Source organism: Cavia porcellus, unplaced genomic scaffold (genome assembly GCF_034190915.1).
Source record: "Cavia porcellus strain 051 isolate PalLab524CR breed Dunkin Hartley unplaced genomic scaffold, mCavPor4.1 scaffold_26, whole genome shotgun sequence".
NCBI lineage: Eukaryota > Metazoa > Chordata > Mammalia > Rodentia > Caviidae > Cavia > Cavia porcellus.
Genome location: NW_026947509.1, coordinates 45,795,616 through 45,815,309, shown reverse-complemented (window position 1 = coordinate 45,815,309; position 19,694 = coordinate 45,795,616). Strand labels below are relative to the sequence as shown.

The 19,694-nt window shown below is 44.8% G+C and overlaps 1 protein-coding gene across 1 annotated transcript; it reads left to right on the top strand.

Moving 5' to 3' along the window:
- The first annotated feature begins 698 nt into the window (after positions 1-698).
- On the top strand, positions 699-16,294 carry LOC134473158 (uncharacterized). The gene is made up of 4 exons (XM_063236651.1): positions 699-787; positions 1,187-1,268; positions 9,585-12,389; positions 12,885-16,294. The coding sequence occupies exons 1-4, from the start codon at positions 699-701 to the stop codon at positions 13,227-13,229; spliced, it is 3,321 nt and encodes a 1,106-aa protein (XP_063092721.1). The 3' UTR covers positions 13,230-16,294.
- The last annotated feature ends 3,400 nt before the right edge of the window (positions 16,295-19,694 follow it).

Genomic DNA, 19,694 nt, shown 5'->3' with positions numbered 1-19,694 from the left:
TAAAGCCAGAGGCTTTGGAAGGCAAGATTTAGTTTTGCAGCCAAACCAGAGATGGAGGTCCTTCTGCAATCATCATGGCGGTTGACACAATATGGATTCTACAGTTAGCCAGAGTGTGCCACGGAGTGATCCAGGCTTTGGGCATTTGGCTGCTAAGCCTCTGTGATTTCCTTCTACCCTCACCCTCAAGCTTATTGGCAGGATTGGCAAGATCCCTGGGGATACCTCCAGGCCTTCGAAAGCTCCGCAGGGACAGATGTTCCTCTGTCAGTCTTTTATTTCCCAACCATTTCATATAGACAAGCATGGTTTTGAAAAGATGTGGCAGTTTGACAAACCCAAATAGTAGCTTATTGTCATGATGATGTTGAAAAAGCAGGCGATAAAGGCATCTCAAGATGTGACAGCTTGCAGAGATCTGTCTGAAAAACAGGTGAGCCAGTAAGTAGTTAAGATAGACCAACAAGGTGTCAACAAGTGAAGACTGAAAGCAAACACAACTGCTGGGCTTTTCTTGGAGAGATTTCCTCCTGAGAGTCCTCGGCTTGCAGCCCCGTGCATGGGCTCCTGCCGTACGTCTGGAATTGCCCGTGTCTAGCCAGTCATAGCACGCTAGAAAGATGTCCTCAGGGAGAGAGACATTGCACCAAGTATTTCGCACAAAAGGAAGTTAATGTAGGGAACTGGTTTTATAGGGGATGGAAGAGGAAGAAGCCATGAGAGCACCCAGAAGAAAGCAACAGGAGGAAGCCACCACCACGTCTAAGCTGGAAATCAACAGCAGAAGGTGCGTTTTTATCAAACGGGGTGCACTAGGGTCTTCTGGTGAGAAGCCACTGTGAGCCTTTCTTTTGAGCCCTGGGAACATGGATTGCAAGGGCTGGCCTTCTGGGATTTATAGTGGAGCGGCAGAACACAAGCCTGGCCAGGCAGGAGTCCCACACAGGACAGGTACAGAGAGAGCTCAAGGCCTAGGTGGCCCGTGTCCACCATTCTTAGGATGATCCTGGTGCCAGTGGCAGCCTTCCTGCTGTCACATTGTCTGGTTGGGTGTGGTGGTTAGAGGTAGTGCACATTGAACTGTAATATTTAGATTATACCTCAATAACATAAATATAAACATGCAACATTTATAAAAAGAATATTAGACCCTGGAGTCATACTGTCTGTGCTTGCTACTTATTAGCTCTCATGGACAGACTTGTGTCCCCTCAAATCCATCTGTGGAAGTCCCAACACCCAACGTGATTATATTTGGAGATGAGGAGGTAATTATGGTATATTGTAGTCATATGGCCATGGCCCTAATCTGATAGTACTAGATATCTTTATAAAAGAGGAAGAGAAACCAGGAACATCTTTTAATTTAACAAGAACACAGTGAAGAGGCTATTTGAGGACACAGTAAGGTGATCGCTGTCTGCAAGCCAGAGAGAGGGGCCTATCATAAACTAAGTGCACAGCACCTTGGTCTTGGACTTGGAGCCTCCAAAACCAAGAAAGTAAATTTCTGTTGCTTAAGCCACTCAATCCGGGATGTTCCATTGAGGCAGCCAAAGCTGATTAATGCATAAGCTTTGTGACTTTGTATATGTCATATGTTTTCTGTTTACCTTAGTTCTTTATCCCCCAAACAGAAAAATAAAAACTTCTGGGGGCAATTAAGGATTTTTTGGGAGATTTTAGGAGGAATTGAGTGGAATATGAATTTAAAACACATGGCATGTTAGATATGACATGTAGCTTTTACTACTCATAACACTGAATTTTTGTTGTAGTATTCCTGCCCAGAATTCAGTCTTACCTGCAGCTAGATGCTGGCTTCCACGTTTCCAGCTACACAGGATCCTCCTACTCTTCTCCCTTGCGTTCTGTTTCTGGCACCCTCCAGTCGTCAGTTAGGGGCCGCTGGCATTTTCCAGAACCAGTACCTGCTTTTCTTTTTAGCTCTCTGCATTCTACGTGCAATACAATCTCCTCCCAGAGAATGCAATTTCCATACAAGTATGTGCCTTGGTCCGTTCAAATAGCTCATGACTGACCCAGTGTCTGTATTAACATCTCACAGTCCCCGTCCTCTGGCCCTGGCTCTATTCCACCCGCCTGTGTGCTTAGGCAAGTCTGGAGAGGCCTTATGAAAGGTATCTCAAAACTGTTATCTTGCAGAACCAGTGGAAAAAAAAACACTTTCCATCACCACTTCTGCCTCAACCACACAATGTGAAAATGAACAGTATCATAGCTACACGGCATTCATTGTATGGATGAATTACAGTTTGCTTATTCTCCTGTTAGTGAACATTTATGTCACAGGCCTGGTTTTCTTTCAAGTTGCTGTAAGCATGGCTTTGGGTTTAATTACGGGATGGAGACCCCCTTCTTTTATTCCATCTCAAGACTTGGCACGTTTAAAAATGTAGTAGTATTTCATCTTGCCAAAATATAATTATCTTACACTAACCTATTCAGAACAAAAACAGCAGAGATAAAAATAGCTTCTAAGTAGCCAAATAGATGACAGCCAGCCATGAATCCCAGAGGGAATCAGCAGTCCTATGTGCACTGTCACTCTGGCTTCATCTTAAATCTCACACTCTTCACTTGTAAGAGAAATCTTTATTAGGATCCCGTTTAACCTAATTTTTCTTCAAATTCAGACTAGATTGGTATCCTAGCTACTATTTCCACAGCAAATGAGAAGGAGAACAAAGCTGCTCAACGAAGCCACATGGCAAAACCAGAATAAAAAAAGTGACCACAGACACAAACAGAAAAGGCAAAAAACAAAACAAAATAACCCAAGCTCTTTTTAAAATGGCATAAACATACAAAAGAGGGTTGATATTCTATCTGCTGTACAGAACCATAAAAGAACTGAGGTTCACAGCCAAAGAAAAACATATTAAAATTGCTTTTGGAGTACTCTTTAAAAGGTAAGGGAATGAATAATTTATTTTAGGCTATTATATTCATGCAGTATTGACTCAGTATGATTATTCTTGTGTAATATACTTTAGAGAGATTTCCTGATAGATTTAAGAAGATGAACAGAAGTTGATTCTGAAAACTCCAGGGAACTTCACTCTCCAGACAATTTTCCATGAAAAAAAAGTATTTTTTGGTACAGGAGGAGGTATTGAACTCACAACCACACACTTCCCAGGCAGGCACTTGTGCCACAAGCTATATCCCCGGCCTCTTCCATGAAATTTAGCCAAGGAATTTCCTTCAGCAAAATGGGTGATGAGCCATAGGGAATGCATTCAGTCTTATTTTTCTCTTGTTGCTGATACAAAACACTCAACACTCAAAATGAGGGAGGAAAGTTTTATTTAGCTTGCAGTTTGTGGAGGTATTAGCCCATACTCATCTATCTCCATGGCAGGGTGCTATGTGGCAGAGGACAAAGTTCATGGTGTCAGAAAACAGCAAAGGCAACAAGAACAAAGAGGGAGAAGCATGCAAGATGCTTTCTGTCCCTTATATTACATGTAGGCCACCCACCGTATGGCTGGTGCAGTACTCACACCCTAATCCTAGCACTGGACCATGAATCAGTCACAAACTCTAGAAGCTCCCTGCCCCATGACCTCATGAAGCTTTGGGGGGACATCCAGACACAAACCATAACAGTTTCTGTCTTGGTTACGGTTCTCTGTTGCTGAGACAAAATATCTGACACCCAAAATTAAGGAAGGAAAGGTTTATTTAACACACAGTTTGTGGAGGTTTCAGCTCATAATCAGCTGGCTCCAAGGCAGGGTGGTATGGCTGAGGGGCAACAATTCAAGGTGTCAGAAGACAGCAATAGCAATAAGAGCAAAAATAGAAGGGAGGAGCAAGGTTTTTTTTCTCTCCTATTGTAAGCAGAGTACTACCCTGGGGCAGATGAAATACTCACAGAATCTGAGTGTCCTCCCCTTGCACAGGATGAGGATGTTTACAAAGTAAGGACCCTGGTCCCCTGCTGAGTTACTTAGTTAACTGCTGAACTTCTCTAATTGATACAATGTATCATCTGTTACAGTTTCTCAGGCTTTCTTCTTGCAGTGTCTACCAGGCTCATCTTGGTTCAGGTCAGTGGGACCCCAGGGAGGTCGTGCACTATTGCGATCATCATTGGTCCTTGCACAGTGATGATTTCGATTGAGGAGGTAGGGATCATGACTTTCAACATATCCCTAGAAATATTAGCATGTTAGAGCTGAGCTAGGAACAAAGAGGCAAAAAACGAAACACTTTTTCCAGGCAAGGAGACAAGATTGGATCTATTTCTACAAACGCTGCATAAGCAACACATTTGCCTTATTAATATATTTTGCAGTATTGGGGATTAAACTCAGGGCCTTCTCACTGAGCTTTAGCCCCTGCCTTAAAAAAAAAAATTTTTTTTTGAGACAAGCTCTTTTTAACCAAATTGTTAAGATTGGGCTTGAATTTGAGATCCTCCTGCCCAACCTCCCAGAGTGTTGGGATTACAGTCATGTGCCACCACACCTGGCACTATTTATTTTGCTATTAGTAAATAGCAGTATGTCAGTGGTGGCAATAGCTAACTACCTATTAGTGTGTGTATATGCATGTACTTGAGGTTAACTAATAGAAATGAGTAGAAGATGTTTGTCTTACAATTTCCTCAGTCTTACAGTCTAATTCACCAGTTTTAAATATATCTAGTTTTATTACTGTTACCAATGCTACATTTCCATTGTGTCCATTCAATCTGATTTCTTCTTGTGTCCTTCCTCTTTTTTGTTTGTAAGCGCTGTGGTAGATACAACAGTGGTCCCCAAGAGATGCCCATGTTCTGCTTCCTGGAACCCATAATCAAGGGGAATCATGGTTGTGGATAAATTATGGTGTAGATGGAATTAAGCTGGCATTACAATGTAGCGGTTACCCTAGGACTTTCCATGGCTACTGGTAGAGACAGAACAGTTCTAAAAAGAATAACACTGTGACATGGAATGGCCACTGGGATGCAAGAGTCCCACGTCAAGGGACGACACAATGCCTAGAAGCTGGAAGAGGCAAGAAGATGGTTTCTCCCTCGTGTGACTCTGCCAACGCTTTAAGGGAGCTCGTCTGGATGAGACCCACTGTAAACTTTTAATGAACAGAACTGCAAGATAATACATATGTAGGTGTTTGAAGTTTCTGTCTCTGGCTTTGTCTCTGTCTCTGTCTCTCTCATGTTAGTGATACAGAATGCTGAGGCTTATTTTGGAAATATCATCCCTCCTATCTCTCCCTCCCCCAATCTCATTTCTCTGCTCTAAAGTCTGTCTTCTAATTTTGTCATTATTTTTACTTATTTATTTGGGTTTTTGTATAAGAAAAACAGCCCAATATGTTTTACAAGCCTGGCTTATTTCCCTTACTGTGATGGCCCAAAGGTCTTATCTATTTTCCCTCAGAAGACATGATTTTATTCGTTCCTCTTTATGGCTGAACAGTAGTCCATTTATACCGCATTATCTATTCGTTTGTTGATGGGCATCTAGACTGTGTCCTCAGCTTAGCTACTGTGAACTACACTGCTGTAAACATGGGTATGCATGTGTGGCTACAGTCTGCAGTCTTTCATTCTTTCAGCAGTACACTTAGAGGCAGAGCTGGTTAAATGGTATTTCTGTTTTGCTGAGTGATCTGTGTACTGGGTACAGTACTGTGTACTGAGTTTTCTGTGTACTGGTTGTACTTGTTTACATGTCTACCAGCAATATAGGAGTTACCTTTTTCCTGCTTCTATGATAGAATTCTTTTTTTTTTTAATCCGTGATGATAAGCTGTTCTGACTGGGATGGGATGGAATCCCCAATTTGGATTTACATTTCCCTAATGGCTAAAGATGTTGAGCATCTTTTCATATCCTCATTGGCCATTTATACTTCTTTTGCGTACTGTCTATTCAGTTCATTTGTCCATTTTTGGGTTGGGTTATTTGCTTTTTGAGTTCTTTACATACTCTAGAGATTAGTCCTCTTCAGAAAAGTAACCGCAAATATTTTCTTCTGTTTTATAGGTTGCCTCTTCATTCTGATTGTTTCCTTTGCTTTGTAGGAGCTTTTAGCTTGATGGAGTCCCGTTTGTTGATTCTTGGTATTATTTCCTGAGCTATTGGAGTCCTATTCAGGAAGTCTTTGCCTATGCCTGTAGCTTCAGATGTTTTCCCTACATTATCTCACAGCAACTTCAAAGCTTCTGGATTTACATTTAAGCCTTTTGATCCATTTCAGTTTGATTTTAGCACAGGGTGAGAGATTAGAATCTAGTTACAGTCTAGAGGTCCATTTTCATCTGGAGACCCATTTTCTACCACCATTTGTTAAAGAGGCCGTCTTTTCTCCAGTGTGTTTTTGGCCTCTTGCTCAAAACATCAGATGGCTGAAGGTGCATGTTGTACTCTAAGAAAGTAGCTTCATCATTTTGTGTATTATAGCAAACCTGTACCGCGGCTTACTAAATGTTTTCTTTTCTTAACTGATATGTTAAGTGACCCAATTGATATGTTGAGCAATACTCTCCCCTGTAAAGAATTGCAAGAATTTCACTTAATTGAAATGTTAATCACGGAGCGGCCCTCTACAAACAAGAAGAGTGGTGCTAAAACAAGCTAACAAGGGCTGTTAATCACGGGTAGGCGCCTCTAGTCTTCGCTAAAGAACTAAAGAAGACAAGAAGGCCCACTAATTTACACATTGTTTGAAGTAGTGTGTTTATATGCAGGGAGATTTGCCCATGAGTTTAACCTTTTTACCTAACCTTAGTTACTCTTCCCACAAGATAGATACTCGCCGTTTTCCTGTTCTGTAGCGCGCCTTATTGCCTCCCCCCCACCCACCTATCTGGGCCATAAAGAATTTGGGTTTCTGGTGACCTCTCCCCGACCTGGTGATGATCTGTCATAAAATGAGCCTGCCCCAATTTTAAGAACTGTTTAGCTTCAAAGAAATTACCGGGAAATACTGTGGCCCAAACCCCGATCGGTGCTTTCCTTTTGTTCTGTATGTACCAATGGGTTAGATATCAGATCTTTGTAAAACTTAAGTTCCAGCATCTCATAACTCGTGACCCCTTCGCACTCACTGGCGAAGACAAGCTGTCCTGGGATAATTAACTCTCCACTTTCTTCCCCAAATATTGCTGCAGATGTGCCACTCTGAGATAATGTCAGTCTGCAGGATGGGAGTAATTTGAGCAACACCAGGAACTCCCGGGACTGTCAGAGCTAAGTGGACAGCAATACAGTTTCCAGATGCGGGTCAACAGGTTTAATGGCCTTACAGGTTTCCTCCCCACTTTCCCTTACTTTTAAAAACCCCTTTCCCCAGTCTGGGGCGCGCAGTCTTTGGTTTGATCTAGGAGAGACTGTGCCGCCAGGACTGGCTCAATAAAGCCTTTGCCACTTAAGTTTTGGACTCTTGTTTCCGTGGACTTTATACCGGGGCCCACGTTATAACATTTGGGGGCTCGCCCTGGATGGAAGCAAGACTCCAGACTCATTTCCGAACATCTGAAAGTAAGTGCTCTGGAGGTTTTGTTTGGGCCGCGGTCAATTTGTAATTTTGAGGGGACGCCCTCAATTTGGGAGTGGGAACCACCCGAGGACAGAGTCAGTTGGTTTGTCGGACAAATTCTGTCCATCTGTGAATCTGCCCCGGGTGAGGAACCACTCCGTTCGGAAGGGGACGCCCTTAATTTGGGAAGTGAAGCCCCCGAGGACGAAGTCAATTGGTTTTTGCCATTTGTGACTCCGCCTGGGTGGGGAACCACTTCATTAGTTAAATTTGTTAATTCCTCCAGATCCCAAAATTTGACTAATTTTTGAGCAAAGGCCATTCTGCTGCAGCTTGTCTTGTCCTGTCTCGTCTTGTGTGTCGGTCTGTGTGTTCATTTGTTCTAATTGTTCCCCTTTTTGGTCACCTAACTCTAACAGAGCCTTCTTTCTTAGGAGCTCCTTCCTGGAATTCGGAGTGGGCAAAGGTGATTCCGACCGTTTGCCTAGTCTCTGTAGTTTTTCTGTTTAACCCTAACTTTGCCTTTTAAGTTTTTTTCCAGCAAAACCAGCGACACCACCAGCTATGGGTCAGAACGAGTCCATTATGGGTCGGAACGAATCTGTTCCCAGCACTCCCCTTAGCCTTGTCATTGACCACTTTAAAGAATTCCAGAGGCGAGGTGGGAGATATGGGGAAAGGGTTCGCAAAGCCAGACTAACAACCTTTGTCACACAGGAGTGGCCCCTGGGGACCCAAGGAGTCTGGCCCCCTTTTGGGTCCTTTGATATGGAGACAGCTCGAGCGGTCCGCCAGTATGTATTTGGGCCCCCCGCTCACCCCGATCAGATTGTCTATATCCAGGCTTGGATAGATACAATCTATGATGCTCCCCCTTGGATTGAGCCACTTCCGAATGGAGTCCTAGCAGCCCTCAAACCGAAATCCAAGGCTGAAGAGGAGACCTCCAAGCCCAACGCACCTCCAGTCTTACCTCCGAGCGAAGACTTCTCCGACCCGCTAGACATCCTTCCCTTACCCCCTCCCCCGTATCCTGCCCCTGAGCCACAACCTGACTCCACCTCGCCCTCCCCGCCTCGGCCCATTCGAACCCGCCGCCACGCTCGACCAGAGGGACCTCTGGAACAGGGCCACGAGGCAGCGCCACTGTGTCCTCTGCGGGAGGTCCCAGCCCCGAGTGGGGGCTCCATGTTTGTGTACACCCCCTTTTCTTTCTCTGACCTCTATAACTGGAAAAGTCAGAACCCCCCTTTCTCGAAGGACCCAGAATCTCTGATTAGCCTTATAGAGTCTGTTTTCTCCACCCACCTTCCCACTTGGGATGACTGCCAGCAGATCTTACGCATCCTTTTCACGGCTGAGGAAAGGATGCGAATCTGCGCTTTGGGGCAAAAGGGAGTCCGAGAACCGGATGGATCTCCATCCACTGATCGGCAACGAATTGAGCACTTGTTCCCCTCCTCCCGACCCGAGTGGGACCCTAACACGGATGCAGGTAAGAAGGCTCTCGATGAGTATCGCCTGAGGCTCTTAGATGCACTTCGTGCAGCTGCTAAGAAGCCCACCAACCTTTCCCGAGTGAGTGCAGTGCAGCAGTTAGCCGATGAGTCTCCAGCGGTGTTCTTAGAGCGCCTTTTAGAGACCTATAGATTATATACTCCAATCAATCCGATGGCACCCGAGAACGCACGAGCAATTAATATTGCTTTCGTGTCCCAGTCGGCCCCTGATATTAGGAGAAAGTTACAAAAGCTTGAGGGATTCGAGGGAATGCCTCTCAGCCAGTTGGTCGAGGTCGCACAAAAGGTTTTCAACAATAGGGAAACCTTGCAAGAAACAACAACCAAAAGGATGACTAAAGTACTGGAATTACTTTGCGAAAAAGAAGCCAAGAGGTCAGCTAACCCTAGGAAAAAGGAAGCTCGAGGTAAGCGACCTCCTCTAGACAAAGAGCAATGTGCGTACTGTAAGGAGATGGGACATTGGCGTAAGGATTGTCCAAAGTTAAAGCCTAAGACAGAACGAGAGACTAAGGCCCTGTTGTCTCAGAAATGAGGAGGTCAGGGCTCGCCGCCACCCCCCGAGCCCCGGATAACTCTCCAAGTGGGGGGGCAACCGGTGGACTTCCTAGTCGATACAGGAGCTACCTATTCTGTGCTGACTCAACCATTAGGAAAACTGACCAAGCAATCTGTCAATGTGATAGGAGCTACAGGGGGCCGAAAATCGTACCCAAAGGTGACAGCTAGTCTGGCTCGACCTGGACATAGACTGGTCCAACATGATTTTCTCTGGGTCCCTGAGTGCCCGGATCCCCTTTTAGGGCGGGACCTTCTACATAAATTACAGGTGCAAATTGACTTTGTTACGAATGAACCTAGACTGAAGCTAGGGACTGATACCCCCTCAAAATCAGAGGGTATTAGAGTGTTGGCTCTTGTCCCAGAAGGAGAAAGTTACCGCCTGCTGGGAAGTTTGTCTGGTGCACCCGAGTTGTCACGGACTGACTTAGAATTAGAACTGCTGAACAAATGGAAACAGGAGATTCCAGAAGTCTGGGCAGAAAACAACCCTCCAGGGCTAGCAGTCAACCAAGTCCCCCATGTGGTAGAACTCTTGCCTCAGGCACGCCCCATCTGCTTAAGGCAATACCCAATAAGCCTGCAAGCCCGGAAAGGAATTAAAGTCCACATACAGAGACTAAGAGACAATGATATTCTCATTCCTTGTGTCTCTCCCTGGAACTCGCCCTTGCTCCCAGTTCAGAAACCGGGGACGAATGACTATCGCCCTGTACAGGATCTCCGAGAGGTTAATAGACGAGTGCTGACTCTACACCCAACAGTGCCAAATCCTTACACCCTGCTCAGCCTCCTTAATCCGGAGAACACCTGGTACTCTGTCCTGGACTTGAAGGATGCCTTCTTCACCCTGCCTCTTGCTCCGGTGAGTCAACCCCTATTTGCCTTCGAGTGGACTGACCCAGATACAGGGGTAAAGGAACAGCTGACCTGGACACGTTTACCTCAGGGCTACAAGAACTCTCCCACCCTTTTTGACGAGGCGTTAGCAAGAGATCTCTTAGGATTTAGAGAGGAACACCCCGAGATAGTGCTCCTTCAATATGTAGATGATTTGTTGATAGCCTCAACGTCCCTAGAAACATGTCAAGAGGCAACTGAGGAGTTGTTAAAGACTTTGGGACGATTAGGCTATAAAGTCTCGGCTAAAAAGGCTCAACTGTGTCGCCAGGCCGTGACTTACCTGGGCTATAAATTACAAGAAGGAAAGAGGACTTTATCAAAAGAAAGAATCCAAGCCATATTACAAATCCCATCCCCAGAAACTAAGAAACAGGTGCGGGAGTTTCTGGGAGCTGTCGGATACTGCAGACTATGGATTCTAAACTTTACTGAAATCGCTCGCCCATTGTATGACTCTTTAAAGGGAGAGACTCAAAAGTCGCTCGACTGGACAGATGAGTGCGAGCAGGCTTTCCAACAGCTCAAGCGAGCTCTGACTGAGGCTCCAGCCCTGGGGCTCCCTGATGTTACTAAACCCTTCACCTTGTTCGTAGATGAACTCAGAGGCATAGCAAAAGGGGTTCTGACTCAAGATATTGGCCCTTGGAAGAGACCTATAGCCTATCTTTCTAAAAGACTCGACCCAGTGGCAGGAGGGTGGCCTCCGTGCCTGAGAATTTTGGCCGCTGTGGCAATGCTACTCAAAGAGGCTAAGAAGCTCACTTTTGGACAAAAGATTTCTGTGGTAACCTCCCACAGCCTAGAGACTCTTATTAAAACCCCCCCAGAAAAATGGCTTTCAAATGCCAGAATTCTACACTATCAGGCCTTGCTTCTAGACCCAGAATCAGTAGTTTTCAAGACCTCCTCAGCTCTAAACCCAGCCACTCTCATGCCCGACGATAACCCAGAAAACCAACAGATGCCTCTCCATGAGTGTGCTGACATTCTCGAGTTACAGCAGAACTTGCGAGCTGATCTAACCGACCAGCCTTTTAAGGACGCTTACAATTATTTCACCGACGGAAGCAGTTTCATTCAGGACGGGAGGCGAGTGGCCAGCGCAGCAGTGACCACCGAGAAAGAGGTACTCTGGGCTAAGCAGTTAGAGCCTGGCACTTCTGCCCAAAAGGCAGAGCTCATTGCTCTGACAGAGGCATTAAAGCTAGCCTCAGGAAAGAGGGTAAACATCTACACAGACAGCAGATATGCTTTTGCTACTGTACATGTACATGGAGCTATTTACCATGAACGCGGTCTCTTGACCTCGGCCGGGACTAAGATTAAAAATGCCCCACAGATCCTAGACTTGCTAGCAGCTGTCTGGCTACCTCAGCAAGTCGCTATTATTCATTGCAAGGCACACCAAGTGGGAGATGACCCCATCATCATAGGAAACAATTTGGCCGATCAGGCTGCCCGAAAAATAGCAACCACATCAGAGGGGCCTGCAGAGGAAATGACTGCCCTGATGCTAGTCCCTCAAGCCTTGTCAGAGCCTGTTTATTCGAAGACAGATTTACAGCTAGCATCTCAACTTGGAGCCAAACCCCGCACTCCAGGGGGCTGGTATCAGCTGCCCGACAAGCGAGTGCTGTTACCCGAAGCACTAGGACGAGAGCTTTTGCAGCAAGCTCATCAGGCTACTCATTTAGGAGGAACTAAACTAGCAGAATTGTTCAGAGATCGATTTTTCATTCCAAAGCTCTCCAAACTAACTGCCTCTCTGAGCTCTAGATGTCCACAGTGTTTGTTGGTCAACCCAACCAGGAAACCTCCACTGGAAACCACCCGGTATCGAGGAACCTCCCCAGGAGAACACTGGGAAGTGGACTTCACGGATATGGTAAAACCTGGCTTGCAGGGACACCGCTATCTCCTGGTGATGGTAGACACATTCACTGGCTGGGTAGAGGCCTTCCCCACTAAGTCTGAGTCAGCCCTGGTTATAGTTAAAAAGCTACTACATGAGATTATACCCCGATTTGGCCTCCCATTATCAATGGGGTCCGACAATGGCCCGGCTTTTATAGCCCAAGTTACTCAAAAGTTAGCCCAAGTATTGAAAATCAGTTGGAAACTCCATTGTGCCTATCGGCCACAAAGCTCGGGACAAGTAGAGCGCATGAACCGGACCATTAAGGACGCTTTGACTAAGCTGTCTTTAGAAACTGGTGACAATTGGGTGAGCCTTCTTCCCTTTGCATTGCTGAGGGCCAGATGCACCCCATATATTTCTGGGATCTCCCCCTTTGAGGCTATGTTCGGGAGACCCCCACCTATAGTTCCTAAGTTGTCAGAAGACAAATTAGCCGAAGTAACTAACCAAGATCTCATTAAGTCCTTACAGAGTCTCCAGCCTGTACTGACCTCAATTCACCGGCTGTTCAGACAAAAACATCCGAACCCCCCCTTGGGAACGCTGCCCCAAGCGTCAATTGAGCCAGGAACGTCGGTCCTGGTGCGACGACACCACCGGGATTCGCTTGAGCCGCGCTGGGAGGGACCGTTCACCGTGGTGCTCAGCACTCCCACCTCCGTCAAGGTAGCAGGAAAGACTGCGTGGATCCACCACACACAAGTCAAACCACTGGAAGCTACAGACGACGAAAAGGGTCCCCGATGGACAGTACAACGGACTGGTAACCCATTAAAGTTAAAGTTTGTAAAGGACTCTCAGCCATAAAATTATGTCTGTACTATGGTATTTGGCTTGGTGCTCGATTATAATTGTAAACCCCGGGAATGGGGACTGGATTGTTTCAGACGAGAAAACTAAAAGGGAACTAGGGAGAGCTAAAGGCACGATAAATCAAGTCACCATTGACCTATGTATACTTTTCAATGGGATAATAATTAATGATGACAGCCCAACTGGCAGGGTAGGTGGGTCGGTCCACCGTAACCTCTGCTCGGGCCGTGGGCCTAAAGCTCTGCAAGTTATGTTCCAACTCAAGCAGGCATCCCTGTATGTATGTCCTAAAAACCAGCCTGACCCCAATTATAATGTGTACTGTGCCTCCGATCCAAAACATCAATATTGTTATTCATGGTCATGTGTCACAGGAGGCCTAGATGGATACTATAACTCTGAAAAGTATCTCGCTGTCAAGTACATAGGAAACAAAAACTGTTATGGTGTTTATACTTGTAACCCAGTCCAGCTGACCTTTCTAAATCCAACGGATTTTAGGTGGCTGGGGCAGGGACTTACTTACGCTGTTAAAATTTATAAATCTGGACATGATCCTGGAATTAGTATCAATATCTTATACAAGCCACCTAGAAAGCCTCCTGTAGTCATTTACAGGAGAGGACGCCGCCCAGTGACAGCCCCCACTCAGAAGGCACCCATTAATTTCCCACTCAGTCGACCCCGGAGGCACACTCCGACGACTAAAGTGACTGAGGCCACATACAATGGGAGCATTTACCACACAGACCAGCCCCAGATAAAGCTGTGTAAATGGAGGGGGAAAGGGGGCATCCCATACTGGATAGAGATTAGAGTGCCTAGCTTCGATCCAACCTCGATGCAACCTTCAACAAGGGCTACAAAAACTGGTTTGAGAAGGTCTAGACGGGCACAGACTGAGCCCAAAGCCTCCGCCCCACCTTCAATGATAGCGGAAATATTCCAACCTTTGGAAGTAGCAGCTGAGCTACTTAACAGTTCCCTTGATAGCGATTTAAAAATCCCATGCTGGCTGTGCATGTCCCCAGAGCCCCCCTTCTATGAGGGCTACATCACGGTCACTGATAAACTAGCCTCCGATCCCTCTAGATGCAAAATGCTCCTTCCCCAATCGCTATGGAAAGGCACCAGTTTAGAGGGGATAACTGGTACCTGCATATATCATTTTAGCCACACAGCCCCTGAGTATTGCGACCTTTCTCACTCTTATCGCATCACAGGAGCTGGTGACGCTACTCCCCTAATAGCCCCGGCCAGCCATTGGTGGGCTTGTACTTCAGGATGGTTCCCTTGTATGATTTCAAAAAAGTTCGTTGTTGACCAGGATGAGGTGTGTGTACTAACCCAGGTTCTGCCTAGAATCTACTGGCACTCCGAGGAAGAAGGGAACCGGGCTCTCATCTCAGCCAGTCACCAGATCAATAAGAGAAGTCCAGCCCTCCCTATTATGGCTGGGATCAGTGTATTCTCAGCCCTCGGGATGAGTGCTGCGTCCATGGGAGTTAGCATACACCAATACAATATGCTATCTCAACAGGTAGATGAAGAAATAAAAAGAGTCCAAAATGCTATTGAGGCCTTAGAGAGTTCAATGGACTCATTAGCTGAAGTAGCTCTCCAAAATCGCAGAGTACTAGACCTCTTGCTTGCTGAAAAAGGAGGACTGTGCTTGGCCCTGGGAGAGCAATGCTGCTTGTACGCCAATAAGTCTGGGGTAGTTAGACAAAACTTAGCGGAACTCCAAAGAGGCATACAAGAAAGAGAGAGACTAAGACAAGGAGCTCTAGGGTGGGCGGAGCAAATGTTCTCCTTCCCACCGTGGATAACCAACATAATAGCGACCGTAGCCGGTCCTATCATTGTGATTCTAGTGCTAGCCACTTTGGGCCCCTGCATAGTAAATAGGCTGACTGCATATGTCAAGCGTCAGGTACAAAGTATAAAATTAATGATGGTCAGGCAACAAGCGTATGAGCTTGTCCCCAGCAGACCTTAAGTACGGCCAAGGATTTGGCCCAGAAGTCACAACATCAGAGGGGAATGTTGTACTCTAAGAAAGTAGCTTCATCATTTTGTGTATTATAGCAAACCTGTACCGCGGCTTACTAAATGTTTTCTTTTCTTAACTGATATGTTAAGTGACCCAATTGATATGTTGAGCAATACTCTCCCCTGTAAAGAATTGCAAGAATTTCACTTAATTGAAATGTTAATCACGGAGCGGCCCTCTACAAACAAGAAGAGTGGTGCTAAAACAAGCTAACAAGGGCTGTTAATCACGGGTAGGCGCCTCTAGTCTTCGCTAAAGAACTAAAGAAGACAAGAAGGCCCACTAATTTACACATTGTTTGAAGTAGTGTGTTTATATGCAGGGAGATTTGCCCATGAGTTTAACCTTTTTACCTAACCTTAGTTACTCTTCCCACAAGATAGATACTCGCCGTTTTCCTGTTCTGTAGCGCGCCTTATTGCCTCCCCCCCACCCACCTATCTGGGCCATAAAGAATTTGGGTTTCTGGTGACCTCTCCCCGACCTGGTGATGATCTGTCATAAAATGAGCCTGCCCCAATTTTAAGAACTGTTTAGCTTCAAAGAAATTACCGGGAAATACTGTGGCCCAAACCCCGATTGGTGCTTTCCTTTTGTTCTGTATGTACCAATGGGTTAGATATCAGATCTTTGTAAAACTTAAGTTCCAGCATCTCATAACTCGTGACCCCTTCGCACTCACTGGCGAAGACAAGCTGTCCTGGGATAATTAACTCTCCACTTTCTTCCCCAAATATTGCTGCAGATGTGCCACTCTGAGATAATGTCAGTCTGCAGGATGGGAGTAATTTGAGCAACACCAGGAACTCCCGGGACTGTCAGAGCTAAGTGGACAGCAATACAGTTTCCAGATGCGGGTCAACAGGTTTAATGGCCTTACAGGTTTCCTCCCCACTTTCCCTTACTTTTAAAAACCCCTTTCCCCAGTCTGGGGCGCGCAGTCTTTGGTTTGATCTAGGAGAGACTGTGCCGCCAGGACTGGCTCAATAAAGCCTTTGCCACTTAAGTTTTGGACTCTTGTTTCCGTGGACTTTATACCGGGGCCCACGTTATAACAGTGCATAGTTTGTTTCCACGTCTTGGGTGCCGTTCCACTGGCTTGCCTGCTCATTTCTGTGTCAGCGTCATGTCATTTCCATTACTGAGCCAGTGTAGTGTAGCTAGACATCCAGCACAGTATTCTGACGACTGCAGGACCACTCCTTTAGCTCAGGATTGTTTTGGCTAGTCTGAGGCTTTCCTGATTCTACATAAACTTTAGGACTGTTATTTCTAGTTCTGTGAAGAATGCTGTTGACTCTATCCTTTTTATCTGTTTTTTTCCTTTAAATTAAAAAAAAAAGAATGCTGTTGATAATTTCAGTAGGGATTTTACTGACTCTGTAGTTTGGTAATATGACCATTTCCACAGTATTAGTTCTAACCCGTGAGCAAGGAAGCTCCATTTTCCATTGTCTAATATCTTCATCTATTTCTTTCTTAGTATTCTGTAATTTTCATTGCAGGGGTCTTTGATTAGGTTGATTTCTAGGTACTTACTTTTTTTTTGGTCTTTTTTGTTTTTACCAGTACCGGGGATCGAACTCACTACTGCCTGCTTGCAAGGCAGGCGCTTATGCTGCTGAGCTAAATCCCCAGCCCCCGGTACTTAGATTTTTTGAAGCTATTGAGAAGGGGTTATTTTTGATTTCTTTCCCAGTGGGTTCATTATTAATGAACAAGAATGCTACTGATTTTTGTGCGTTAATTTTGTATCCTGTAAGTTGTTGTTTTAAGCCACTAATTCTATGGTAATTTATCATAGCTGCAATAAGAAATTAATATGCATGCTTATAAGCTGCATTTTAGGAAGTAAATATGAAGTATTTACTGTAGGGTTAATATTTTACATGGGGAGAAGTTACAAAAGTAACATAAATACTATAGCATTGTCTTACAAGTCATTGGTATTTCAGACAATGAAGCAATGTTTTTTTTACAACACACTTTTTTTGTTTCTGTGATGCAGACCTCCATCTATAAGGATGCTAATAGTTGCATGAGTGACTGTTGGCTTTTCTAACCACCCACATTTATTGAGTGACTTTTCTGTGATATATGAAATACAGAGATGACCAAGATACAGTTATTTAATATCACCATACAATGGAAGTCTTTATCTCATATTAAAGAGTGAGAAAATGTAGCAAAAACAGGCTACCAAAGAACATTCAAGAAGTTAAACATTTTTAAAATTTCATATATAGTACAGTGTTTTGGTTACAATGTAATACAGTGATAAGTTAACAAGGAAAGAAAGACATTCAAAATTTTTACAGTTAGAAATGAACATAGTGCATGCATCCCTAACTTCCTGAATAAAAAGAGAATCAAAGTAAAACTATGAAATGTTCAGAATACATCACAGTGAGAGTAATATGTGTCATATCTCCTGAAAGTGTCCAATGTGGTATACAGAGGGAAATTTATAGCTTTAATCTCCCATCATCCCTGTTGTGCTAGAGACTGAACCCAGAAAGTAATTATGAAACACTCTATTACTGAACCATGCTCCCAGTTTTCAAATAGCCTGATGTTTTGTTAACAAAACAGACTGAAAATAAAGATAAAAACAACAAAGTAAACCCCAAAGAGTACATGAACTTATAGCAGATTAAAGATAAAAGCAAAATTAATGAAGCAAAACAATTATTTTTGAGACATGGTCTTGCTCAGTACTTGTGGCTGGCCTTGAACTCACTTTGTAGTCCAGGCTGGAACTCCTGATGATCCTCCTGCCTCAGCCTCCTGAGAGCTGTGATTATAGGTGTGCACCACTACACTCAGTGCAAAAGCAATTTTCATAAAATTGATTAATAAAACAAAAAATTCTTCCTTAGCAAAAATGAAAGATTCAATAACCTGACATAGGCAGTATGTGGTAACACAGGTAGTCATGGTAGTAAAGAAAGACGTGTGTGGGTGGGAGATATAGCTCAGCAGCACAAGAATCTGCCTCCCAACACAAGGTCCTGAGTTCGAATTCTGGTACAAAAAAAACCCACACAAAGAAGCACGTGTGTACTGCCCTGTGTCAAACACATTTACTACCCACCATGTGTGTGTCTTTCCTTACGTTTCCTGCCACGCTTGCCTATGAGTTAGGTGGTAGGCACTGAACTATGGGTACCATTTCTAAACAGAGGCATCAGTGAGCCCCTGCGCGGCCCTTTGTGCCGCCTTCCTCTTCCTGCAGCTGTGACCCGCGAGCCACGTGCTGACACAGCGAGATGGATGTGGGGAAGCCGCCCAGCTCACTGACTCCCCAAAGGGAGGGCTCGAGGGAGCCAGTGCTCTGCGTGAGCAAGAAAAGCCAGAAACTGCGCTTGGTTGAGTCGTAGGCTCACATCGTAGTGTCATCTACTCCGTGTAATTCTAGTTTTACAGCACACTTTTTTTTTTTTTGAGAGTAACTCTCAGTTGTTAGATAATTGTGATTTACCAATTTATCATAAAAGTTAAAGTGCCAGAAGAGAGCGGAAAAAGAGAAGTAAGTTGAGTTGTTCAAACTTTGTTATTTTTCCTGTTTGTTGCCTGAGTCTCAATTCTTTTTTTTTGAGACAGGGTCTCGCTATGCAGTTCAGGCTGGCCTTGAGCTCACTTTTGTAGCCCAGGCTGGTCTCGAACTCGCAACGATCCTCCTGCCTCAGTCTCCCCAGTGCTGGGATTACAGGCGTAAGTGACCACACCAGCTGAGTTTCAATTCTTATCAAGCCCTTTTGCTCAGGTTCTGCAAATCTGTAAATATGCATAGTCCTCGCCGTCTGGGTGGTTAGGGTTTCCAGGCACCTTCTTTACTGTCTTATATTTAGAACATTACTCTTAATTTGCTAATTTACTGTTACACTAGAAGAAAGACCAAGCATAGGCGTTTTAAATTTCCACTTTCAAAAGACTATTTTAAGGGACTCGTCACATTTAACTCATTACAGCATATTTCCACCCAAATGAGAAAATGAAAATAAAACAGAACCAACGATTCTCTGCATTAAAAATTACCTGACTTGATTTTGATACCAATCTCATGTTAAGATTGCCACAGAACAAAGCACTTTTTGTTTTTGTACCAGGGATTGAACTCACGACCTCGTGCTTGCCAGGCAAGTGCTTATATCACTGAGCTAAACCCCCGGCCAAAGCACTTATTCACATTTATTAAATGTTAGTTTTGCGATCATCCTACAGGAGTGTTTAAAATGTGTGCAGGATATTGAAGCATCTGATGGCTAAGTATGATATCAGTTTATCTAAACTCATATCCCAACACCACCCTACTGGCCAGGCAACCTTGGTATTATTTAATTTCTTTAAGGTTCATCCTCCCCTCCCCTCCCCTCCCCTCCCCTCCCCTCCCCTTCCGTCTTCTC